General features: G+C 45.8%; 1 protein-coding gene across 2 annotated transcripts in view; it reads right to left on the reverse strand.

Moving 5' to 3' along the window:
• Positions 1 to 21,118, reverse strand: part of RAPGEF4 (Rap guanine nucleotide exchange factor 4) — a 151,520-nt gene that overhangs the window by 61,562 nt on the left and 68,840 nt on the right. For both annotated transcript variants that reach the window (XM_058190484.1, XM_058190475.1), the window contains exon 4: positions 1,552 to 1,658. In XM_058190484.1, coding sequence (XP_058046467.1) covers positions 1,552 to 1,658 — 107 coding nt within the window. The remainder of the gene's footprint in view (positions 1 to 1,551; positions 1,659 to 21,118) is intronic.

Below are 21,118 nucleotides of genomic sequence, written 5' to 3' on the forward strand. Positions count from 1 at the left end.
GAGCACGGCCAAGCTGTGCACCCTCTCCATTGGGGCCAATGACTCACCCCCAACAGACAGCCGCGGCTGCAGCTGACTGTACCGGGGTGCCGGCATCCACAGCCACTCCGTCTTGGAGGGATTAAGTTTGAACCTGTTCCTCCCCATCCAGACCCGTACGGCTTCCAGACACCGGGACAGTACTTCGATAGCTTCGTTGGGGTGGCCTGGGGTGGAAAAGTATAGCTGCGTGTCATCAGCGTACAGTTTTTTTTTATTTATTTGATTTTTATTGGTATCTCACCCCAAAACCACTGATGATCTCACCCAGTGGCTTCATGTAGATGTTGAACAGGAGAGGCGAGAGAATCGATCCCTGCGGCACCCCACATATGAGGCGCCTCGGAGTCGATCTCTGCCCCCCTGTCAACACCGTCTGCGTCCGGTCAGAGAGGTAGGAGGAGAATCACCGATAAACGGTGCCTCCCACTCCCAACCCCTCTAACTGGCACAGCAAGATACCATGGTCGATGGTATCGAAAGCCGCTGAGAGGTCTAATAGGACCAGGGCAGAGGAGTAACCCTTATCCCTGGCCCTCCAGAGATCATCCACCAACGCGACCAAAGCCGTCTCCGTACTGTACCCGGGCCGAAAGCCAGACTGGAACATGATGATAGTTCACATGTTGAATGAAAGGTTGATTAAACAAAATCTAGATTGTGTACCTTGATTCTATTTTTTTTTTAAAAAAACCTCTGACAATTAATAACTGACAATTTATTTACTCTCCAAAGTAGAAAAAGGAACCCAACTAATATTTAATTCAGTTTTTCAGTGCTCTGAGGAAGCTAGTTTTAGTAGAAGAAAGGATAGAAATCTGTGTTTAGTTCTTATTCTGCCAAAAACAAACTTTTTAGCAAGGCACTGCTGCCACCAGCAGGATCCATAAAAGAATAATGTTATATATGCATAGTTGCTCAAATACACAACATACAGTAAAAATATTGCCTGTTGAAAGTTAATATGTACAATGCATGTGTTTTACATTGCAGTCTATATGAAAATATACACAAAATACTGACAATGCAACTCTACATTGTGTCTATTCAAAAGTAAGCCCACCAAGTTAAAATGACTCTCCCAATAACAACTCGGGAACTGGTGCCCTTCCACATATTGTTAGACATTAGTTCCCATTATCTCCAGCCATTAGCAATTCTGGCTGGACATCCTGCCTTGGTAATTAGAATTGTCATTTGAGGCCAAGTTTGAAGGCCCAATTTAAAGATAAGTCTACTTGGTTTAAGAAAGTACACACAGGTGGCACTTCAGAGTCAGTCTTCTTTGACTCAAGATGCCTGAATGATGTTTGTAGCATTAAATCTTCAAACAGCCCAGAATTCAATGTGCTGTAAGCCACAGGTTTCAAATGGCTAAAGCATATTTTGAGATCTACAATATTGCCAATAATTCCAATATTTGAAAACCTGAGAGGACCCAAAAATATTATTAAAAATCACAAGATGATACTCAAGCAAAAAAAAATGAATATCATATTTCCCTCATGATACCTGTAGGTCTTCAGGTGGTACTTCCGGTCTCTTATCATGTGAGGAGCACGGGAGAGGATAGTATTCCGTAATACCTTTCCAGCTCGGAGGATTTTTTCTGATGGTACCTGAAGGATGAGGAAGATAGAAGGCAGTAAAGCTATTTCGCATTCCCTTGAAAAACATTAACAACCTTTTCATTCTTAATAGGAGAAACCTAGCACATGTGACAAAACCAAGAAACGTAAGAAATATAAGCTTCATTACTGTAAAAGTGTAAGTTTTACACAAATAAATCCACACTGTTCTGTCCCCCCTCGCCTCCGTCCGAGCAATGGCTTAATTAGCCGGCATTATCAGCTCTGGCAACAAACTAGCGAGCGTCTGCCAAAGTGTCTCTGTTATCTCCCTTGATGCTGATGATCACCCAGGAACAAACAGTACTTCAGCTCTTAGTTAAGCAGTTAATTTGCCTGCTACAAAGAGGCACAGCAGCTCTTGCTGCCTTTATATCCTGTGGGGTGTGGCTCCATGACTCAGCACTTCCTAGGCCTGCCCCACCCCTGCTTCTGTTGTTCCTGCCTCTCCTGCCTACGAAACCTAGGGTCCAGCCAGGCCTGATTGCCATCAGCTAGGTCTGGAGGTGTGGCCTGGGGGGGAAAGAGTCAGGGGACGAAGGCCTCATTACCTTTTCCACCTGGCCTGCCTCTAGCTCCTGGAGCTGAGCCAGGGAAGCCGGTGTTCCCAAGTAAGTCCTGACAGCCCTTCCCCCTCACTTTCTAAGTCACTTTCTGGCAGGAGGCCCGGCTCGGGGGGCGCAGACACAACACACACCTAGAAATTTCCTTGAAACCAGAGTGCGTGGTTCTACACTGTTCTAGATATTCGCCTGCAGGCTGGCATTTCCATAAAATGATTGCACTTTGCAGTTTCCATCAAGAGCAGTGGTGGGTTGCCCCTGGTTCAGACTGGGTGTTGCGAACTGGTAGTAAAACTGGGGGGAGGCTCCACCCACCAATCCCGACATCATGAAGAAGCTTCTGTGCAGAAGCAAGCGTGCGCGCACGAGCGAAGCGAGCACACATGCACGATCCCATTGCGAACCGGTAGTAAAGGTAAGTAGACCCCACCCCTGATGAAGAGCATAAATATTCAAATGAATGAAGCCATCCTGGATGGCAATTCTGGAACAAAATGCCAAAACAGAGACTTCCCCCCCCACTTTCACCAACTATGTTGCTTTACAGCAACTTCCACCAGAGCCGTTCAGATGTAACTCTACTCCAACACATGCTAAAAATGACATTATGTTTGTGAAGTCTGTTTTAAACATAGTTTGAAACTTTTCTTCTACTAGTCACATTAGAAATTTAATCTGGCTCTAAGCATACTGGGATGTGTTACAGCAGAGTTCCAGGGCATTATTTTCTGTCCACCCAGTAACTGTCCAATTATACAAATGCCAATTATAAAGTGTCTTTTAAGTCAAGTTTGTCTTCTGGTGACTTTATTGGCTTCTTCATGAATTTTGCTTGATAGCAATACATGAATGGATTGTTATCACTTTCTTCTGGAATGTTTTTTGACTTCCCAACCTACACTACAGCTTTGGGATTTCCTATTGTCTCCCATCCAATTATTTACCAGCACAGATCCTGCTTAACTTTCCAAGATCAGCCAAGGTCATCTAGGACGGTGTTCCCAAGAGGCTGGTCTAACTTTCAATCAAAACATTTTCATTTTTATTATTGTCTCCCATTCTTAAAAATATCAAAGCCTATCTGACGAACGCACGGGGCTCTATTGCTACGCAAAAGACAAGGTTCAATAAAACTTGCTTTCCCAAGGAATGCAACAGAAAGAAAAGAACCATCACCGTACTCTGTTTGCAACTTATGGTAATTTCAAATGATGTTTCAGACACAGATAATTGCTAATGCAAGTAGTGGTATCTACACTTTCTGCCAAATAAGTAATAGGAAATACAGGAGAAGAATAAAAGACACATATGTCCTAAGTCCACATACAATCCATATCAGCATTTATATACTGTAACTGCATTGCTAAAATAATATAGTGGTTTATTTAAACAATGCAAAGGGACGAACCACAGTAAATTGTTTAGAAATCTTACAATAAGCATCTTTGTTATATTAGCACTGTTAATATCTGCTGATTAGAGAATTACAATATAAATTAACTTTCCTAGGCCTGTTGCATATGTAATTCCTTATTACTTCTGAAGTTGAGTGAGATGAACAAAGGGGAACATGGAAAATAAATTGAAATAAAAGAAAACAGGTACGTCAATGAAGAACACAAATATGGATGTGACATTTTAAAGGACATAGAGACTGATACATTAAAACTAAACAAGATGGAGTCTTAAACATTTTAAAGCAAATTCTTAACTGTGGTAGGACATACATGACAGTCTAGAATAATAAGACAATATGCTGAGATAAAATCAGGAAGCCGTATACAGTATATCACTGTGGTAAAATGAGATAATAAGATGCTTATACATACCCAAACCAAAACTGTGCTAGTAGCAAATCTCTCTGAAACTGGACATTCACGTCACACAAATCATGAATTTAAGATGATGTGGACTGTCTTCTTGGCTCAATTTTACACATTAGATACAATAAAACTATTTATGAATAATTATCTTCTCATTACGTAAGTAATCCACCTTTTGTTTAATTGCTTCCATAGCCAACTCTCTTTCTGACAGATTCAATCAATTTCAAAAGATCTTAGAAATACTCAAAATTCATTGGTTTTATTTCTGGGATCATACCAAAATATTACTCTGAATATGAAACCTAGAATCATCACTCTGGATATAAAAACAAAAAATCCAGAGGTTAGAGTTTTACACATAATTAATTAAAAAAACAGATACAAGATTTAAGGTACATCGATTTGGCATTTCTATTTCTGATTATACATTACAGCATCAGTTTTCATGATTTCTTTGGTTGGTTTTAATTTGGCTTGTTTTTCATATATTTTTAGATCGTTTGGGTAGTTTGAGGCATTAATAGCTAGGGCAGAAACTGTTTTATACAGTAGAATAGAATAGAATAGAATAGAATAGAATAGAATAGAATAGAATAGAATTTTTTATTGGCCAAGTGTGATTGGACACACAAGGAATTTGTCTTGGTGAATATGCTCTCAGTGTACATAAAAGAAAAGATACGTTCATCAAAAATCATAAGGTACAACACTTAATGATACGTACTTCAGTAAAATATAAATCACTAAGTCACACAGTTTTGAAATGTAGAAAGGCATTGCCTTCATTCTTAGAATAAATGAAGGTGTACAATTATTTAATATTTGTTTAGCCTTCAGTTTCACACCTTTTTCCCCCAAGAAATATCTCACTATTCAGAATGGGCGCAAAACATTTGCATTCAACTGGGAACATGATGTCAATTCACACAAATAATAAGCATAGCAATATAATGTGTATACTTTTGAATACTTTCTTACACCCCATTCCCATCTTTTCAAATGTACATGATTTTAGGTATTCACTTTCAAAGAAGTGCTGGGTACACATATTCATTTACATTTCACCCTTTCTTAGAGAGAGTTCAAAGGGCTTACAGGGCCTCTTCTCTTCCCTAATTTCATCTAATATAGTGAAGGAGTTTGGACTGAGAATGAATGAAAGGCCTAAAGTCATCCAAGAGCTCTGTGTTCAAGACTAATTAAGTCACTACACTATTATCCATTGCTTCCAATTATTTTAAGAGGACAAATTCAGAAAATGATACAAGGAAAATTTATTTGCCATAGTGGCTGCTGGTCCATGGTTTCCTTCAGAATTCCATCTTGCTTTTAAGGCTCATGTTTTTTCAACCTGAACATGGAGAGTTTTCTGCAGGGTAGATCACAGTAATGGAGTAGATGTGGACAAAAGGGTTCTCCCAATTGAAGCATAACTCAAGAGAGGACAAAGGTGTTCCTACTCAATTAAATCATAGAACAAGGACTTAACCTATGTTAGATGGGCTTACATAACCTCTGAAGTCTCATATTTAGAAAGAGGATATCCTCCAGCATTCAACTCTGAACCTGTATCCTAAGGCTCCAAAATTACTCAGGAATGAATCTGTGTAGCAAAGGCTACCATTCCTATGCCAGGAGATATCAAACCTGGTCATAGTGATATATGCCTTACCTTCATCCCATTTAATTTAATACAATGTGCTCTATGGAGATCTCTCTTTCAGAAACATTGGGAAATTTAAGGTAGTATAATGTTGCCATCAATTATTGGCTTGAATTAGTGCCGAAAACACAAGCATACCTTATTCCAGCAACTTCTGTGGTTATTGGCTTGTATTTTACAGTAGGGGTCTCCAACCTTGGTCCCTTTAAGACTTGTGGACTTCAACTCCCAGAGTTCCTCAGCCAGCTTTGCTTTGTACAATATGGTCTCACTCTACTATACTTAAAATACCACATTTAAGTTCTACAAAGAGGGTGGTGGTATCTTTTCTGTAGCGAGTCACATGCAGGCTCACATTTAGCAAGCTTTTCCCATGTTTTGGAGGCTCCATCTTGGATGCCCTTCCTCTGCAGGCAAATATATTTCAGATAGGCTTTCAGCATTCGCTGACCTGGTGCCTAATATTAATCTGTTGAATTTGACCGGGATTTTTTAAAGTAGGATTTTATGTCCTAATTATAATATTTAGTATTTACAGCTAGAGATCACCTAATGCTAACTATCTAAAATCCAATACAGTAATTCCAGGGGTTTTTTCTTAATAGAAATTTCATTGAGATTAAAAAAATTGAGAAATTGAAAACAGGATAGAAAACTGACCAGGGTTCATAATCCTTTTTTACAAGCCATCAAAACCAGGGGTAGGTTCTACTTACCTTTAATACTGGTTCTATAGAACAAGTGTGAACCGGGGACAACCCACCACTGATCAAAACACCCTGATAGTTGGCAATATAAGCTATGATTTCATGAATGAGATGGGGGCAATTATAAAAACTTCCTGTGAAAGCACCCCTAATAATTTTATCTGTATTTTATTGTTAGATGTCCAGCATATGATGCTTAGCAAAATAGAGGATGTAAAAGAAACATTGATGACAATTTAATGCAGGAGTTCCTTAGAAACTCAGGCAAAAATGGCACACTGCGTTTATTTAAGAAGAACAAATTAAATATTATTTCTATTTTAGTGACCTCAGTTAATTCAGGTTGCTATTGAAAAAAAAAGTATTTTTAACATTTTATATAGTGCAATAGTTAATGCTAATGTAGCTCAAAGCACAATGTCAGATGCACATTATTTAGCATTTTGCCGTGGGCTGCTTTAAACTACAAGCGTCTTTCCAGAAACACACACATCGTCCTGGCACAAAATGGCCAAGCCATTACCAAAATGACATATTACTGCCAATGTCAGTAGCAATTCTTTGCCAAGAAAAAGAAAAGGAATGTGAACCAGAAAAGGGTCTGCACACAAACACACGCTGAACAACCTGAACGCAACTAATGATGCCTCATTTTCCTGTCATTTTTGTGCTCTTCCGAAAAAGGTGCTTTAACTGCTTTGCATGAATTGAATAAATTGCTTCAAAAGGCAAAACTAGCACGTGCGTAGTTCAATCTAAGCCTGCCATTGCCGTGGTCATTCTCAGTTGGAAGAAAGAAATTGCTTGCCATAAATGTTTTAATCTAAGTAAGAGAGGTGAATTGGCAACCTCTTTAGCTGGAATAAAACATCTCTATTTAAATAACTTTGATGTAAGAAAATCAAGAAGGGAGGGGAAACTGAAGGGAAAATATCTTTGCCATAGTCAGACACAAAATAATGTGCTTGGCTCAGAGTGATATTTGCTCATCCTGTGCAACAGATTTCCTATGGTGACTCAGCAGTCTCTCTCTTCTCTCTCTCTCTCCCAGAAATAAAGGTATTTGGAAGTTGCATTTGATTTTCAGGTTGCTACTCTATTGAATTTTATAGGAGAGAAAGAAAGCACCGTGGGTCTTTCTTAATTTATTCCCCATTTATTTATTTTAAAATAGTTAAAAGGATATTCGGGGGAATTTTAGAGAATACCTAAATAGGCTGCTTGCTAAAGTCATAGCTGGCTTTCTATGAAAATTGTTAAGTCGTAAATCTTTGCATGGATAAATAGAACAAGTGACAAGCACCTTGTCCTAAGAAGGATATATAGCCTTTCTTTCTATTTAAACTGGTAACCTGATAAGATAATGAGCAATCTGACCCCACTCAATCCAGAAGTGTAAAAGCAAATTGATCCTCCAGCCCTAAACCCATGGACTTTAGATGCAAACAATTTGCTTAATAGGAGGACATTAAGCAATTTAAGCAGGGGTGAAATCCAGCAGGTTCTGGAGAACGGGTAGCAGAAATTTTGAGTAGTTCAGAGAACTGGCAAATACCACCTCTGGCTGGCCCCAGGAGTAGGGAGAGAATGGAGTATCCTTCCCTCAGAAGTAGTATCCTTCCCCTGCCACGCCCACCAAATCATGCTCACCAAGCCACACCATGCCCACCAAGCCAGGCCCACAGAACCGGTAGTAAAAAAATTAGATTTCACCACTGAATTTAAGAGAATAATTGTGTACTGGAGTAAGTTTTCATGAACTCCACGGAACTTGCTTCTGATTTTTTTTTAAAGTAATAGATCATGTGTTTTTATATAATTGTTCAATATTTTTATACTACAATACAAACAATGGGATCATTCTCTACAGGAGCCTTGGAAATGCAATTTTTACAGCTCAGGAATATCAATTCTAAATTGTTCTTGACTGGAAAATCTTTCCAAAGTGGAAAATGAGTAAACTAAATTACAAAGATATTAAACATCTTCCAAATAGATTATCAGGTGGACAGTAAATCATTTTATCTTTATCAATTCCTTTCTCTTTAAATTCTGATAGCATTGGCACCATCGTTGTCTTTCCTACATTAAAAAGGGGTTTCCATAGTTGTTCTATGCTTTTACTGATTATTCCATTAGCTTCATGTTATGTTTTCATACTATAACACCAATGTCTAGAATTGTTTGAAAGACAGGTAGTCACAATTCATTTAATACAAATTTACATTTAACAAAAGTCTTTCAAAACTGAATCATTGTAAGATTCAGAGGCATGTTTCAAATACAGATGCCAAATGCATTGATTGCATGAAGTACTGAACATTGAAAAAAGCAATATTACATTTTACTGTTATTATTTTCCTACCCTGAAAACATCCAATTTTAAAAACTAAGAGAACACGCACCTATAGCATCACGCAGAACAAATTATATGAGAACAAGAGGACAAGATCCTTTTTTTATTACACTTAATGTGATCCCGTAACCCAGGGGTGTCAAACTTGATTTCATTGAGGGCTGCATCAGGGTTGAGTTTGACCTCGGGGCGGGGGGTGTCGTATGTGCGGCCAGGGGACATGGCCAGCTCAACATCACTTGTGTCAGGGGCACCTGTGGTGGCCAAATGCTAAAGCAGGACTTCCCTCAGACCCTCCCTCCCTCTCATTATAATCCCCTCCCTCCTTCCTTCCTTTTCCTTCCCTCTTCCATTGTCCTTTCATCTTCCTTCCCCTCTTTCCTTCTTTTTTCTTCCTTGCTCTCTTCCCATCTTCCCATCTTTTTCTTTGTCTTTCCTCTTTCCCTTTCTCCTTTCATGTCCCTTCTTGGATGCTCAAATGCAAAAGGGGAAATATTTCTCCTTTTGTTTTTAGTTTGTTTTGCTAGTCCTCTGCCAGTAAAACGGAGCCTAATGGACGTGTGCAGCCCCCCCCCCCCAGCTCCGTTTTCACTGGCAGAGGGCTGCAGGAGACCGTTGTAGCTGGCAGAGGCACCCTGGGCTGATCCTTCGCTGTTTCCAGGACAACCCTGTGGGCCAGATCTAAGCATCCCTGGGCCAGATCTCGCCTGTGGGCTTTGAGTTTGACACCCCTGCCATAACCCATCTGATGGGATCTTTTTTGTGGATTTTGTATTCTGTTTATTAGTAGAAGTTGCTGCACGCTAACCATCCTAGTAATCTCAAAACAAAAACATGTATACAATTCATTCTAAATTGCCATTCCCATTTTGATATCTCTTGTTCTGCAAATCAGATTTCTTTAAAACATAGCATGTCATACTTAAAAAAAATCAGTAATAGAGACTTTTGGCACAAGTATGGCAAACTGGTGACTATGAGAAAGACTAAGGAACCTGTGAGTAGACAAGTTCCTTGGAACTCTTCGATGGGGATTGGATAGATAGGAAGTGTCTCACTTGGGCTTTGGATGGCTGCTCCTCGTGAGGAGACTACAGGTAATACTATTCCATGGATTTGAGACTTTCGGAGATTGATTATTCTAAACCTATTAGAAACCTTAGGACAGGTTTGAAAACCTGTCTTGAGTGAATTTACGTTCAACTTGAATTTTAAAAAAAATTACAAGCTTAAGAACTTATAGAATTTGAAATAAGCAGCAAAAAGCTAAATAGGTTTTTGTCTAAGAAGGATATAAATAGATTAAGAGTCCAGATAAATTTGAAATACTGTATTGACTTTTACTGTAAGATTTTGGAATTAACTATAAAAATAACCTTGTGGGAAGCAGACTAATTTGGTTATCCTGATAATTGCAAGTCAGAACAAAGTTAAGTGATGATTTTAGAAACTGGACAGTAGACAGGACTAAAGATTTTAAGCAGAAGAAAAAAAATTCAAATCAGATGTTAATTAATATTGGGACTTATAAAAGGTAAAGGTTTCCCTCGCACATATGTGCTAGTCATTCCCGACTCTAGGAGATGGCTCATCTCCGTTTCAAAGCCGAAGAGCCAGCGCTGTCAAAAGACGTCTCTGTGGTCATGTGGTCGGCATGACTCAATGCCAAAGACTCACGGAATGCTGTTACCTTCCCACCAAAGGTAGTCCCTATTTTTCTACTTGCATTTTTTTAATGTGTTTTTGAACTGCTGGGTTGGCAGAAGCTGGGACAAGTAACGGGAGCTCACCAGTAGTGGGTTTCAAATCCTGTCAGTACTAGTTTGCTCATGGACACACGTGTGCTCGTGCGCACAACGCTTCTGCGCAGACATCCGGGCAGGTGGGCGGAGCCTTCTGCTACCGCTGCCGGTTTGCCCGATCCAGCTGATGGGAGCTCACCCCGTTACACAGCATTAGGGATTCGAACTGCTGAACTGCCGACCTTTCAATCGACAAGCTCAGCATCTTAGCCACTGACACAAAATTTTAAAACAAATTTCTTTAGCCTTTCCTGGAATAAACATGTTCTTGCCAATTTTCTAGAGGTCAGAGCAGAGCTAGCCTGTTGAGAATCTATGGCAATAGATATTTTGCTGGGCAAAAGCTTAAGAACGAATAATCAAGGGTATTTTACTAGCATGTTCAACATTCTTCTTATCTTCAACATCCCTAAGTAAAATCTGAAGAAATTCCTGAGATGCTGTACAAATGCTCAGTTGTCTCCTTTGGATAATATTCCAGTCATTTCAATCAGATTCACAAGTAAAACGCTCATATTCAATAGCAGGTAAAGCTTTTTTTCCCATACCAGATTAATAGCTGGAGAGCCACAAAAACACAGGGAACATTCACAGTAGAAGCAGAAAAAAACCTGGGCTTGTAGTTATTACAATGCTCTCTAGACACCTGCTTTCTAGTTCAGCATTCTGCAGGTAAAATCATCCTAGGCTCAAAGGACCACATATAGAAAACATACCATCCCCTAGAGCAGTATGAACTCATGTTTTCCAATGTTTAAGACAGAAGTCAAACCTACAACTTCTCTAATCAGAAAGTAGTAATTTTTTAGAAAGTGTCCTGAGACAGAACATTGTTTCTGAAAATGCTTTGTGAATTATTTTATTTCTTTTAGTATCTAAGATATTTAATTTGCCCAGGTGAGGTCTCTGGTCAGATATGTTTGGTAGGTTTTTGGAATGCTACTAAATTTGTTTCAAAACTTAAAATGGAGAAAACATCCATACTATGTACAGTATTTAAGGGGAAATACAGCATCTAGCATTTTGGAGCAACCGCTAGCTTCAGGGCAATCATTTTCTGGTGTTAAGCATTTTTCTCCAATATATCACAACAATTCTGCACTAGATGCTACTGCTACTGCATAATTTATAATTGACATGTAGAACAGGGACCCATCCATCAAAACCCATCTAAACTCCAGAACCAGATCAGATTGTGATTTTTCTTGTAAACTAATTGTAATTCTCAAATGAAGTTACTGAGAACTATCTTTGTTCTTAAATCATAATGATTTTTTAAATTTATTAGTTACTTAATAAATGTATGTGGCTATCCATCTGTTTATACATGACTCTGGATAGCTCACAATTAAAACAAAATAAAATCTGAATAAAAGCACAACCAACTATTAAAAACAAAAATATTACACAGCATAAAATAGTAATCAAGTATAACAGAACCCCTCACAGTCAATAAAAAACCAAGTGAAATGGGCTGACTCACACTATCAAGGCTCCATGCTTGATTGCAAAGTGAAGTTTTAATATTTTGTGAAAGGCCAGTAGGGTTGGGCCAAGTCTGATTTCTGGGGGGGGGATGTTGTTTCCAGGGGAAGGGACAACAGTAGAAAAGACCTTCCTCCTGAATCTCTCTAATTGGCATTCTTTCGCCAAGGGGACCTGCTACACACATCTCCTACCTCATCTCATAGGACAGGTAGGTATCACCAAGTCTTACTAACGTTGAATCAAACCAGTGGTGACATTCAATTTTTTTTACTACCAGTTCTTTGGGCATGGTTTGGTGGACGTGGTGTGGCTTGATGGGCGTGGCAGGGGAAGTATACTACAAAATCTCCATTCCCACCCCACTCTGGGGCCAGCCAGAGGTGGTATTTGCTGGTTCTCCAAACTACCCAAAATTTCTGCTACTGGTTCTCCAGAAGCTGTCAGAACCTGCTGGATTTCACCCCTGAATCAAACCCTGTTATTCAACACCCATCTTGGGGTGGGGGTGGGGGTTATTAGTTAAATATTCTGAAGGAAGAAAAGTATTATAGAAAAAAAGCACCAAAAAGTGACAAATGTCGCACTCCAAAAGATCAGCAATCATATTTTGAATGCAAGCAGAATTCAGAAGTTATTTACATACTGTAGCCTAACTGGATTCTGTGTGCTATTTTGGCTTTCAGATGAGAGTAATTTCAGAACAGTATTTTCATATGTGCATTGCTGGAGAAAATAAGAATATCAACTTGAATCTGCTCAATATCTCAGCTAATATATGACGAAACAAATTCAGTTGCTTTGCTACCAATGTGTCCTAACGTTGGACCTCCATATTAAACGATAAATCTGGATTACCTCAAGTCACCACACATATCAGTTATGTTCATGAAAGAATTATTCGAATGGCGATGCAATGTGTTTCACAAACTCAGGTTGTATAACAGCTTGCATACAACCAACATGTTTCAGTACTTCAGCTTATATAAGTGAACTGACAAACTGATGATCTGAACATAATGTCAAGATAAAGTGATCATAAAGCTGTCTGGCACATACTTTTCCACTCACTGCTCCTCAAAGTGACATTGTTGTGACCCAGGTTCCTGGACCCAGACTCCTGGACTCGGATGATTCAGAAAATGAGGGAGAAGACCTGGCAAGCCCTGTTTCTCTTGAGCCCTCTCCCTCCCTGGCACCCACTCAAAGGGAGGGGCCGGCACGGCCTGATTCTCCCGGGCCTTCTTCTGATTTGGCAACGCCCCAAGAACAGTTTTGGAGGGACGCAAGATTACGAAGGCTTGATCGACGTGCGCAGCAGCGGAAGAGTTGGGACAAAGCCAAGTCATAATTGTCATGCAGTGACATCTGCAGAGACTATAAATAGGAGGCGGGACTTCCTGGTTTTTTGTCTCGGACAAAGCAATGAATTTGGCGCGAGCTAACTATTTCATGGAGGGAAGAATATATTCGTGAGTAATTCTGGCCTTATCTATAATTTCCTCGTTATCTCCAGAAACTTGGCAGGCCCGTGGGTAGACGTGGCCAGGACATGTATCTATGTAAATAAAAGGAAAAAAGGAAGGCCTCTGACGGACTCTTTGCTGGGAGTATTGGGGAAGGAAACAGAACATTTTGTCCAAGACCTGACTAAAACATCTTCCACCAAAGATGGATCAGCAGCAGGTACAGCAGCAGTTAGAGCAGCTACACGCGGCTAATCAACAGCTCCAGCAGCAAGTGGCTCACTTGGCAGGCCAACTTGCTGCCAGGAATGTGCCTGCAGCCCCCCCCCATCCTCCCCCTCCCCCTCCCCCTCGCAAGGGGCCCGTAACCGGGCCGGGTAAGATTTCTGGGCAGCCTGAGATGTTCCCGACCTTCTTGGGACAGTGCCAGCTCTACATGGCTATGAGGCCAGAGGATTTCCCAGACGACCGGGCTAAGGTGGCCTTCGTGATTAACCTTCTTTCCGGCTCGGCTGCTCGATGGGCCACGCCCCTCTTGCTCCAGGACAGCCCCCTGCTGGCGGACCAACAGCGTTTTTGGCAGCACCTCGCACCATGTATGAGGACCCGTCAATGCTGACGGCAACCAGGCGCCTTAAGGAACTCCGTCAAGGGAAACGCCCCCTGCAGGAGTACATCGCCGAATTTCGTCTTTTGTGCCAGGACTCTGACTGGAATGATGCAGCGCTGGTGGACGCGTTCCAGGAGGGACTCTCAGAGGAATTGCAAGACGAGCTGGCCCGCGTGGAGGCGCCGCGGACCCTCGACAACTTGGTGCCCCTTTGTCTATGCCTCGATGCCCGTCTGCAACGGCGACCGTCCCGTCGCACCCCCCGGGACCCTCCGTCGACATCTGCACCCCCACTTCCTGCACCACCAGCACCCAGGGTCGCCCCACGTTTTGTAACCACTGCGGAAGAGCCCATGGAGTTGGGAGCGGCCAGACCTCGCCTAACAGCCCAGGAGCGGAACCGGAGGCGCCAAGGGGATTGTGCCTGTACTGTGGGAGCCCGCCACTTCGCCGCTTCTTGCCCCAGAAAGCGGCGGGCACGACGCCAGTCCCCGAATCACAGCGTGACCAATCGAAGCGGAGCAGGCCCGACCTCGGGAAACCCTAGGTCGGGCACGCATTAAGCCCCCACTGGACGCTATGGAAGTAGACTCTGGGCCCCTCGGCATCTGATTCTGGACACACGGATATGGTTGGGGAACCAGTCGGACGGGCTCCAGGCGCATGCGCTGGTGGACTCAGGGCCACAACAAACTTTATGGACCAGGCCTTTGTGACCCAGTTTGCGGTCCCGTGGTTCCGTGGACCCTCCGATGCGGGTAGAGACAATTGATGGACGAGAACTGGTGTCCGGCCCCATTAAATTCGCCACCCAGCCTTTGCGCCTGGCTATTGGGGACCATGAGGAGGCGACCCAGTTTTATGTCACGGCGGACCTTCATTTTCCCTTGGTCCTTGGGTTGGCCTGGCCGGACCCACGATCCTCAGGTGGCCTGGTCGCGAACGCCATCTCTTTCCCGAGTCTGCAGTGCGTCGATCACATCCGCCACACCTGTGCCGCCAGAACGCCCCACCGCTGCCATCACCTTGCCTCCTGAGCTGACGGACTTCGCCCGACGTGTTCAGCGAGAAGGAGGCGGACCGACTACCCGCATCGGCCCCACGATTGCCCGTGGACCTTCTGCCCAACGCACCACTGCCTGTGGGACGCCTGTATTCCATGTCGGAGCCCGAGTTGGCCGCCTCAGGGACTTCCTGGTTTTTTGTCTCGGACAAAGCAATGAATTTGGCGCGAGCTAACTATTTCATGGAGGGAAGAATATATTCGTGAGTAATTCTGGCCTTATCTATAATTTCCTCGTTATCTCCAGAAACTTGGCAGGCCCGTGGGTAGACGTGGCCAGGACATGTATCTATGTAAATAAAAGGAAAAAAGGAAGGCCTCTGACGGACTCTTTGCTGGGAGTATTGGGGGAAGGGAAACAGAACATTTTGTCCAAGACCTGACTAAAACATCTTCCACCAAAGATGGATCAGCAGCAGGTACAGCAGCAGTTAGAGAAGCTACAGCGGCTAATCAACAGCTCCAGCAGCAAGTGGCTCACTTGGCAGGCCAACTTGCTGCCAGGAATGTGCCTGCAGCCCCCCATCCTCCCACCTCCTCCTCGTCGCAAGTGCCCGATAACCGTGCGGATAAGTTTTCTGGGCAGCCTGAGATGTTCCCGACCTTCTTGGGACAGTGCCAGCTCTACATGGCTATGAGGCCAGAGGATTTCCCAGACGACCGGGCTAAGGTGGCCTTCGTGATTAACCTTCTTTCCGGCTCGGCTGCTCGATGGGCCACGCCCCTCTTGCTCCAGGACAGCCCCCCGCTGGCGGGCCAACACCGTTGTTGGCAGCACCTACGCACCATGTATGAGGACCCCGTTCGAATGCTGACGGCAACCAGGCGCCTTAAGGAACTCCGTCAAGGGAAACGCCCCCTGCAGGAGTACATCGCCGAATTTCGTCTTTTGTGCCAGGACTCTGACTGGAATGATGCAGCGCTGGTGGCCGCGTTCCAGGAGGGACTCTCAGGGGAAATGCAAGACGAGCTGGCCAGCGTGGGCGCGCGGACCCTCGACAACTTGGTGCCCTTTGTCTATGCCTCGATGCCCGTCTGCAACGGCGACCGTCCCGTCGCACCCCGGGACCCTCCGTCGACATCTGCACCCCACTTCCTGCACCACCAGCACCCAGGGTCGCCCACGTTTTGTAACCACTGCGGAAGAGCCCATGGAGTTGGGAGCGCCAGACCTCGCCTAACAGCCCAGGAGCGGAACCGAGGCGCCAAGGGGATTGTGCCTGTACTGTGGGAGCCCGCCACCGCCGCTTCTTGCCCCAGAAAGCGGTGGCACGCACGCCAGTCCCCGAATCACAGCGTGACCAATCGAAGCGGAGCAGGCCCGACCTCGGGAAACCCTAGGTCGGGCACGCATAAGCCCCACTGGACGCTATGGAAGTAGACTCTGGGCCCCTCGGCATCTGATTCTGGACACACGGATATGGTTGGGGAACCAGTCGGACGGGCTCCAGGCGCATGCGCTGGTGGACTCAGGGCCACAACAAACTTTATGGACCAGGCCTTTGTGACCCAGTTTGCGGTCCCGTGGTTCCGTGGACCCTCCGATGCGGTAGAGACAATTGATGGACGAGAACTGGTGTCCGGCCCCATTAAATTCGCCACCCAGCCTTTGCGCCTGGCTATTGGGGACCATGAGGAGGCGATCCAGTTTTATGTCACGGCGGACCTTCATTTTCCCTTGGTCCTTGGTTGGCCTGGCGGACCCACGATCCTCAGGTGGCCTGGTCGCGAACGCCATCTCTTTCCCGAGTCTGCAGTGCGTCGATCACATCCGCCACACCTGTGCCGGCCAGAACGCCCCACCGCTGCCATCACCTTGCCTCCTGAGCTGACGGACTTCGCCCGGCGTGTTCAGCGAGAAGGAGGCGGACCGACTACCCGCATCGGCCCCACGATTGCCCGTGGACCTTCTGCCCAACGCACCACTGCCTGTGGGACGCCTGTATTCCATGTCGGAGCCCGAGTTGGCCGCCTCAGGGACTTCCTGGACAAAACCTGGCCCGAGGGTTCATCCGCCTTCAAAGTCCCTCTCTCGGCCCCGGTCCTCTTTGTGAAGAAGAAGACAGGGGACTTGCGCCTATGCTGTGATTACCGCCGGCTAAACGCCATTACGGTGCGGAATCGCTACCCCTGCCGCTCATCCCGGAGCTACTGGAAAGGTTGCGGAGGCCACGATCTTCACCAAGCTCGATCTCCGGGGCCTACAACCTGGTGCGGATACGAGAAGGAGACGAATGGAAGACGGCATTCGCACCCGATACGGACACTACGAATACACTGTCATGCCATTTGGGTTGACCAATGCTCCGCCGTTTTCAGCACTTCATGAACGACGTGTTCCGAGACATGTTGGATCGGTTCGTGGTTATCTACCTCGACGACATCCTGATTTACTCCCGGTCCAGGAAAGCCACCTTCGACACGCCAGTCTGGTTCTGCAACGCTATGGAGCAACAACTCAATGCGGCTGGAGAAATGCGTCTTCTTCCGGACTTCCATAGAATTCCTCGGGCATATCATCTCGCCCGAGGGCATAGCCATGGACCCATGTAAAGTAGAAGCTTTGTGTAGCTGGGAAGCCCCTCGTCGGGTGAAGGATGTTCAGCGCCTACTGGGCTTCGCCAACTACTACCGGACCTTCATCCCGGGCTTCGCCACACTGACAGCTCCACTTACCCAGCTCCTCAGGAAGAAGGTTGCATTCCGGTGGGGTCCCCCGCAGCAAGAAGCATTCACAGCCCTCAAGAAAGCCTTCGTCACGGAACCCGTCCTGAGGCATCCCGACCCGCTCCGGCCTTTTGTGGTGGAAACGGACGCGTCCAATGTGGCTCTGGGAGCGGTGCTGCTACAGGCTCCGACGAATGGTGGCACACTTTTTCCCTGCGCTTACTACTCCCGGAAACTCAACCCTTCCGAGCGCAACTACACTATCTGGGAAAAAGAGTTGCTGGCTATCAAGGCTGCATTCGAGGCTTGGCGACACCATCTGGAGGGGGCCCGACATCAGGTGGAGGTCCGAACGGACCATCGGAATCTCGAGCACCTCACCACAGCTCGGAAGTTAAACCAGCGGCAGATCCGGTGGTCGTTGTTTTTTGCCCGGTTCAACTTCCGCGTGACCTACATTCCCAGCGGTCACAACCGGAGGGCGGATGCCCTGTCCCGCAAGCCAGAGTACCTCTGCGCCAAGGACCCCCTTCCTCCACGGACAGTGCTGCCGGCAGAAGCCTTGGCCGCAGCACGGGGGCCAGTGGACTTGCGGGCCCAGGTGCGAGGCGCAGCGCCAGGACGCCTGGTCGCAGCAAAGGAGAGCGGAGGTGGGCCCCACGTCTCCTTGGACCTTGGAGGAGGACTTACTCAAGTTTCGGGGGCGATTATATGTACCCACAGGACCACTCCGAGCCCTCGTCATGACCCAGTGCCACGACAACCCTGCAGCAGGACATTTTGGGTTCTTCAAGACCCTCCACCTGGTGACACGGACCTTTTGGTGGCCCCGAGTGCGGCATGATATACATGCCTCACGTGACATCCTGCGACGTGCCGGCAAGCCAACCCCGCCACGGGGGCCCTCCCGGCTCCTCCAACCCTTGCCGACACCCGACAGACCCTGGGGGGCGATCTCTATGGATTTCCTGACAGACCTGCCGCCGTCCTCTGGGTTCACCACGGTGCTGGTGGTGGTGGACATGCTCACCAAGATGGCACACTTCATCCCATGCCGCGGACTGCCCACAGCCGCAAAACGGCCCGCCTCTTTCTGCAGCACATCTTCCGCCTCCATGGTCTACCGGACAGGGTGGTTTCGGACCGCTGGAGTTCAGTTCACAGCCCGCTTCTGGAAGAGCCTGATGGCGCGTTGGAGGTGCAGGTATGTCTGTCGTCATCGCACCATCCGGAGACCGACGGGGGTACAGAGAAGGTCATCGGTATACTGGAACAGTATCTCCGTTGCTTCATCAACCAGCAACAGGACAACTGGGCCGACTACCTATCTCTGGCGGAGTTTGCTTTTAACAACTCTCAGCACACCTCTACTCAGATGACCCGTTCTTTGCCAATGTGGGTACCATCCGCGCTCTTCCTCTGGCACCACCGGACTCTCCTGTTCCCGAACGCAGACCTTCCTGACGGAATTGCATGCGGTCCAACAGTTGGTACGCCAGCAGCTGAATCGGGCAAAGGAGGACTACAACGGTCCGCTGACCGCTCCCGATGGGCAACGCCCCGCTGGCAGTTGGAGACCGGTGTGGCTCTCCACCAAACACCTCCCGTCCGACCGCCGGTAAAGAAGTTGGACCACCGATTCATCGGCCCGTTCCTGTCGAGGCAGTCATCAACCCGGTAGCCTACCGACTGACCCTGCCACGATCCATGCGGATCCACCCGTTTTCACCGGTCCCTTCTGGTTCCTGAGGCCACACCGAGTCCCCTTCGGTGCCCAACAGCACCCGTCACTGTCGCCGAGGACGGGTCAGAGGAATCTGAAGTCCACAGCGTACGAGACTCTCGCTGGCTAAAGGGTCGTTTCCAATATTTGATCGCGTGGAAGGGATACGGGACTGATTTCTCCTGGGTAGATGCCTCCGACGTTCATGCCCCTGACCTGGTGCAGGCCTTCCATGAGCAGAACCCAGCCCGACCGCATCCCGATCGTCAGCCCCGGGGGAAGGGCCCTGCGGTGAGGGATAGTGTTGTGACCCAGGTTCCTGGACCCAGACTCCTGGACTCGGATGATTCAGAAAATGAGGGAGAAGACCTGGCAAGCCCTGTTTCTCTTGAGCCCTCTCCCTCCCTGGCACCCACTCAAAGGGAGGGGCCGGCACGCCTGATTCTCCCGGCCTTCTTCTGATTTGGCAACGCCCCAAGAACAGTTTTGGAGGGACGCAAGATTACGAAGGCTTGATCGACGTGCGCAGCAGCGGAAGAGTTGGGACAAAGCCAAGTCATAATTGTCATGCAGTGACATCTGCAGAGACTATAAATAGGAGGCGGGACTTCCTGGTTTTTTGTCTCGGACAAAGCAATGAATTTGGCGCGAGCTAACTATTTCATGGAGGGAAGAATATATTCGTGAGTAATTCTGGCCTTATCTATAATTTCCTCGTTATCTCCAGAAACTTGGCAGGCCCGTGGGTAGACGTGGCCAGGACATGTATCTATGTAAATAAAAGGAAAAAAAAAGGAAGGCCTCTGACGGACTCTTTGCTGGGAGTATTGGGGGAAGGGAAACAGAACAGACATGCTCTTTTATTCTTCCTTATATAATGTGATTCAGCCCCAGGCACTCAAGATATTTCTCATATTTTAAGGCAGACACATTTTCGTGATAACAGGTATCAGACTTACAATCAAAATTGGGACCGGAACTTCTGTTGTTAAGTGAGGCAGTTGATAAATGAATTGCACCCAATTTTACAACCTTTTTGCTGCGGTTGTTAAGCATATTGCCATAGTGGTTCAGTGAATCACATGGTTATTAAGTGAATTTGGCTTTCTCCTTTGACTTCCTTGTCAGAAGCTGGTTAGGAAAGTCACAAATGGTGATCACGTGACCCCAAGACACACAACCATCATAAATGCATGTCAGTTGCCAAGTGTCCTAATTTTGATTATGTGTCCATGAGGAGGCTGGGACAGTCTTAAATGCAAGGACCAATTATAATTCACTTTTTCTGTGCCACTGTGATTTTGAACAGTCACTAAACAAATGGTTGTTCAGTGGTTGCCACCTATATCTATTCACTCTGATAGCAAAAGACACATAAAAAGAAACCAAATCCCATGAAATTAAAACAAGGTCAAACCAAGTTATATATGAAATATATGTAATCAACAGCTACCATGTTTCCCTGAAAATAAGACCCTGTCTTATATTTTTCTGAACCCTGAAATAAGCGCTTGGCCTCA

Source organism: Ahaetulla prasina, chromosome 1 (assembly GCF_028640845.1).
Source record: "Ahaetulla prasina isolate Xishuangbanna chromosome 1, ASM2864084v1, whole genome shotgun sequence".
NCBI classification, from domain to species: domain Eukaryota; kingdom Metazoa; phylum Chordata; class Lepidosauria; order Squamata; family Colubridae; genus Ahaetulla; species Ahaetulla prasina.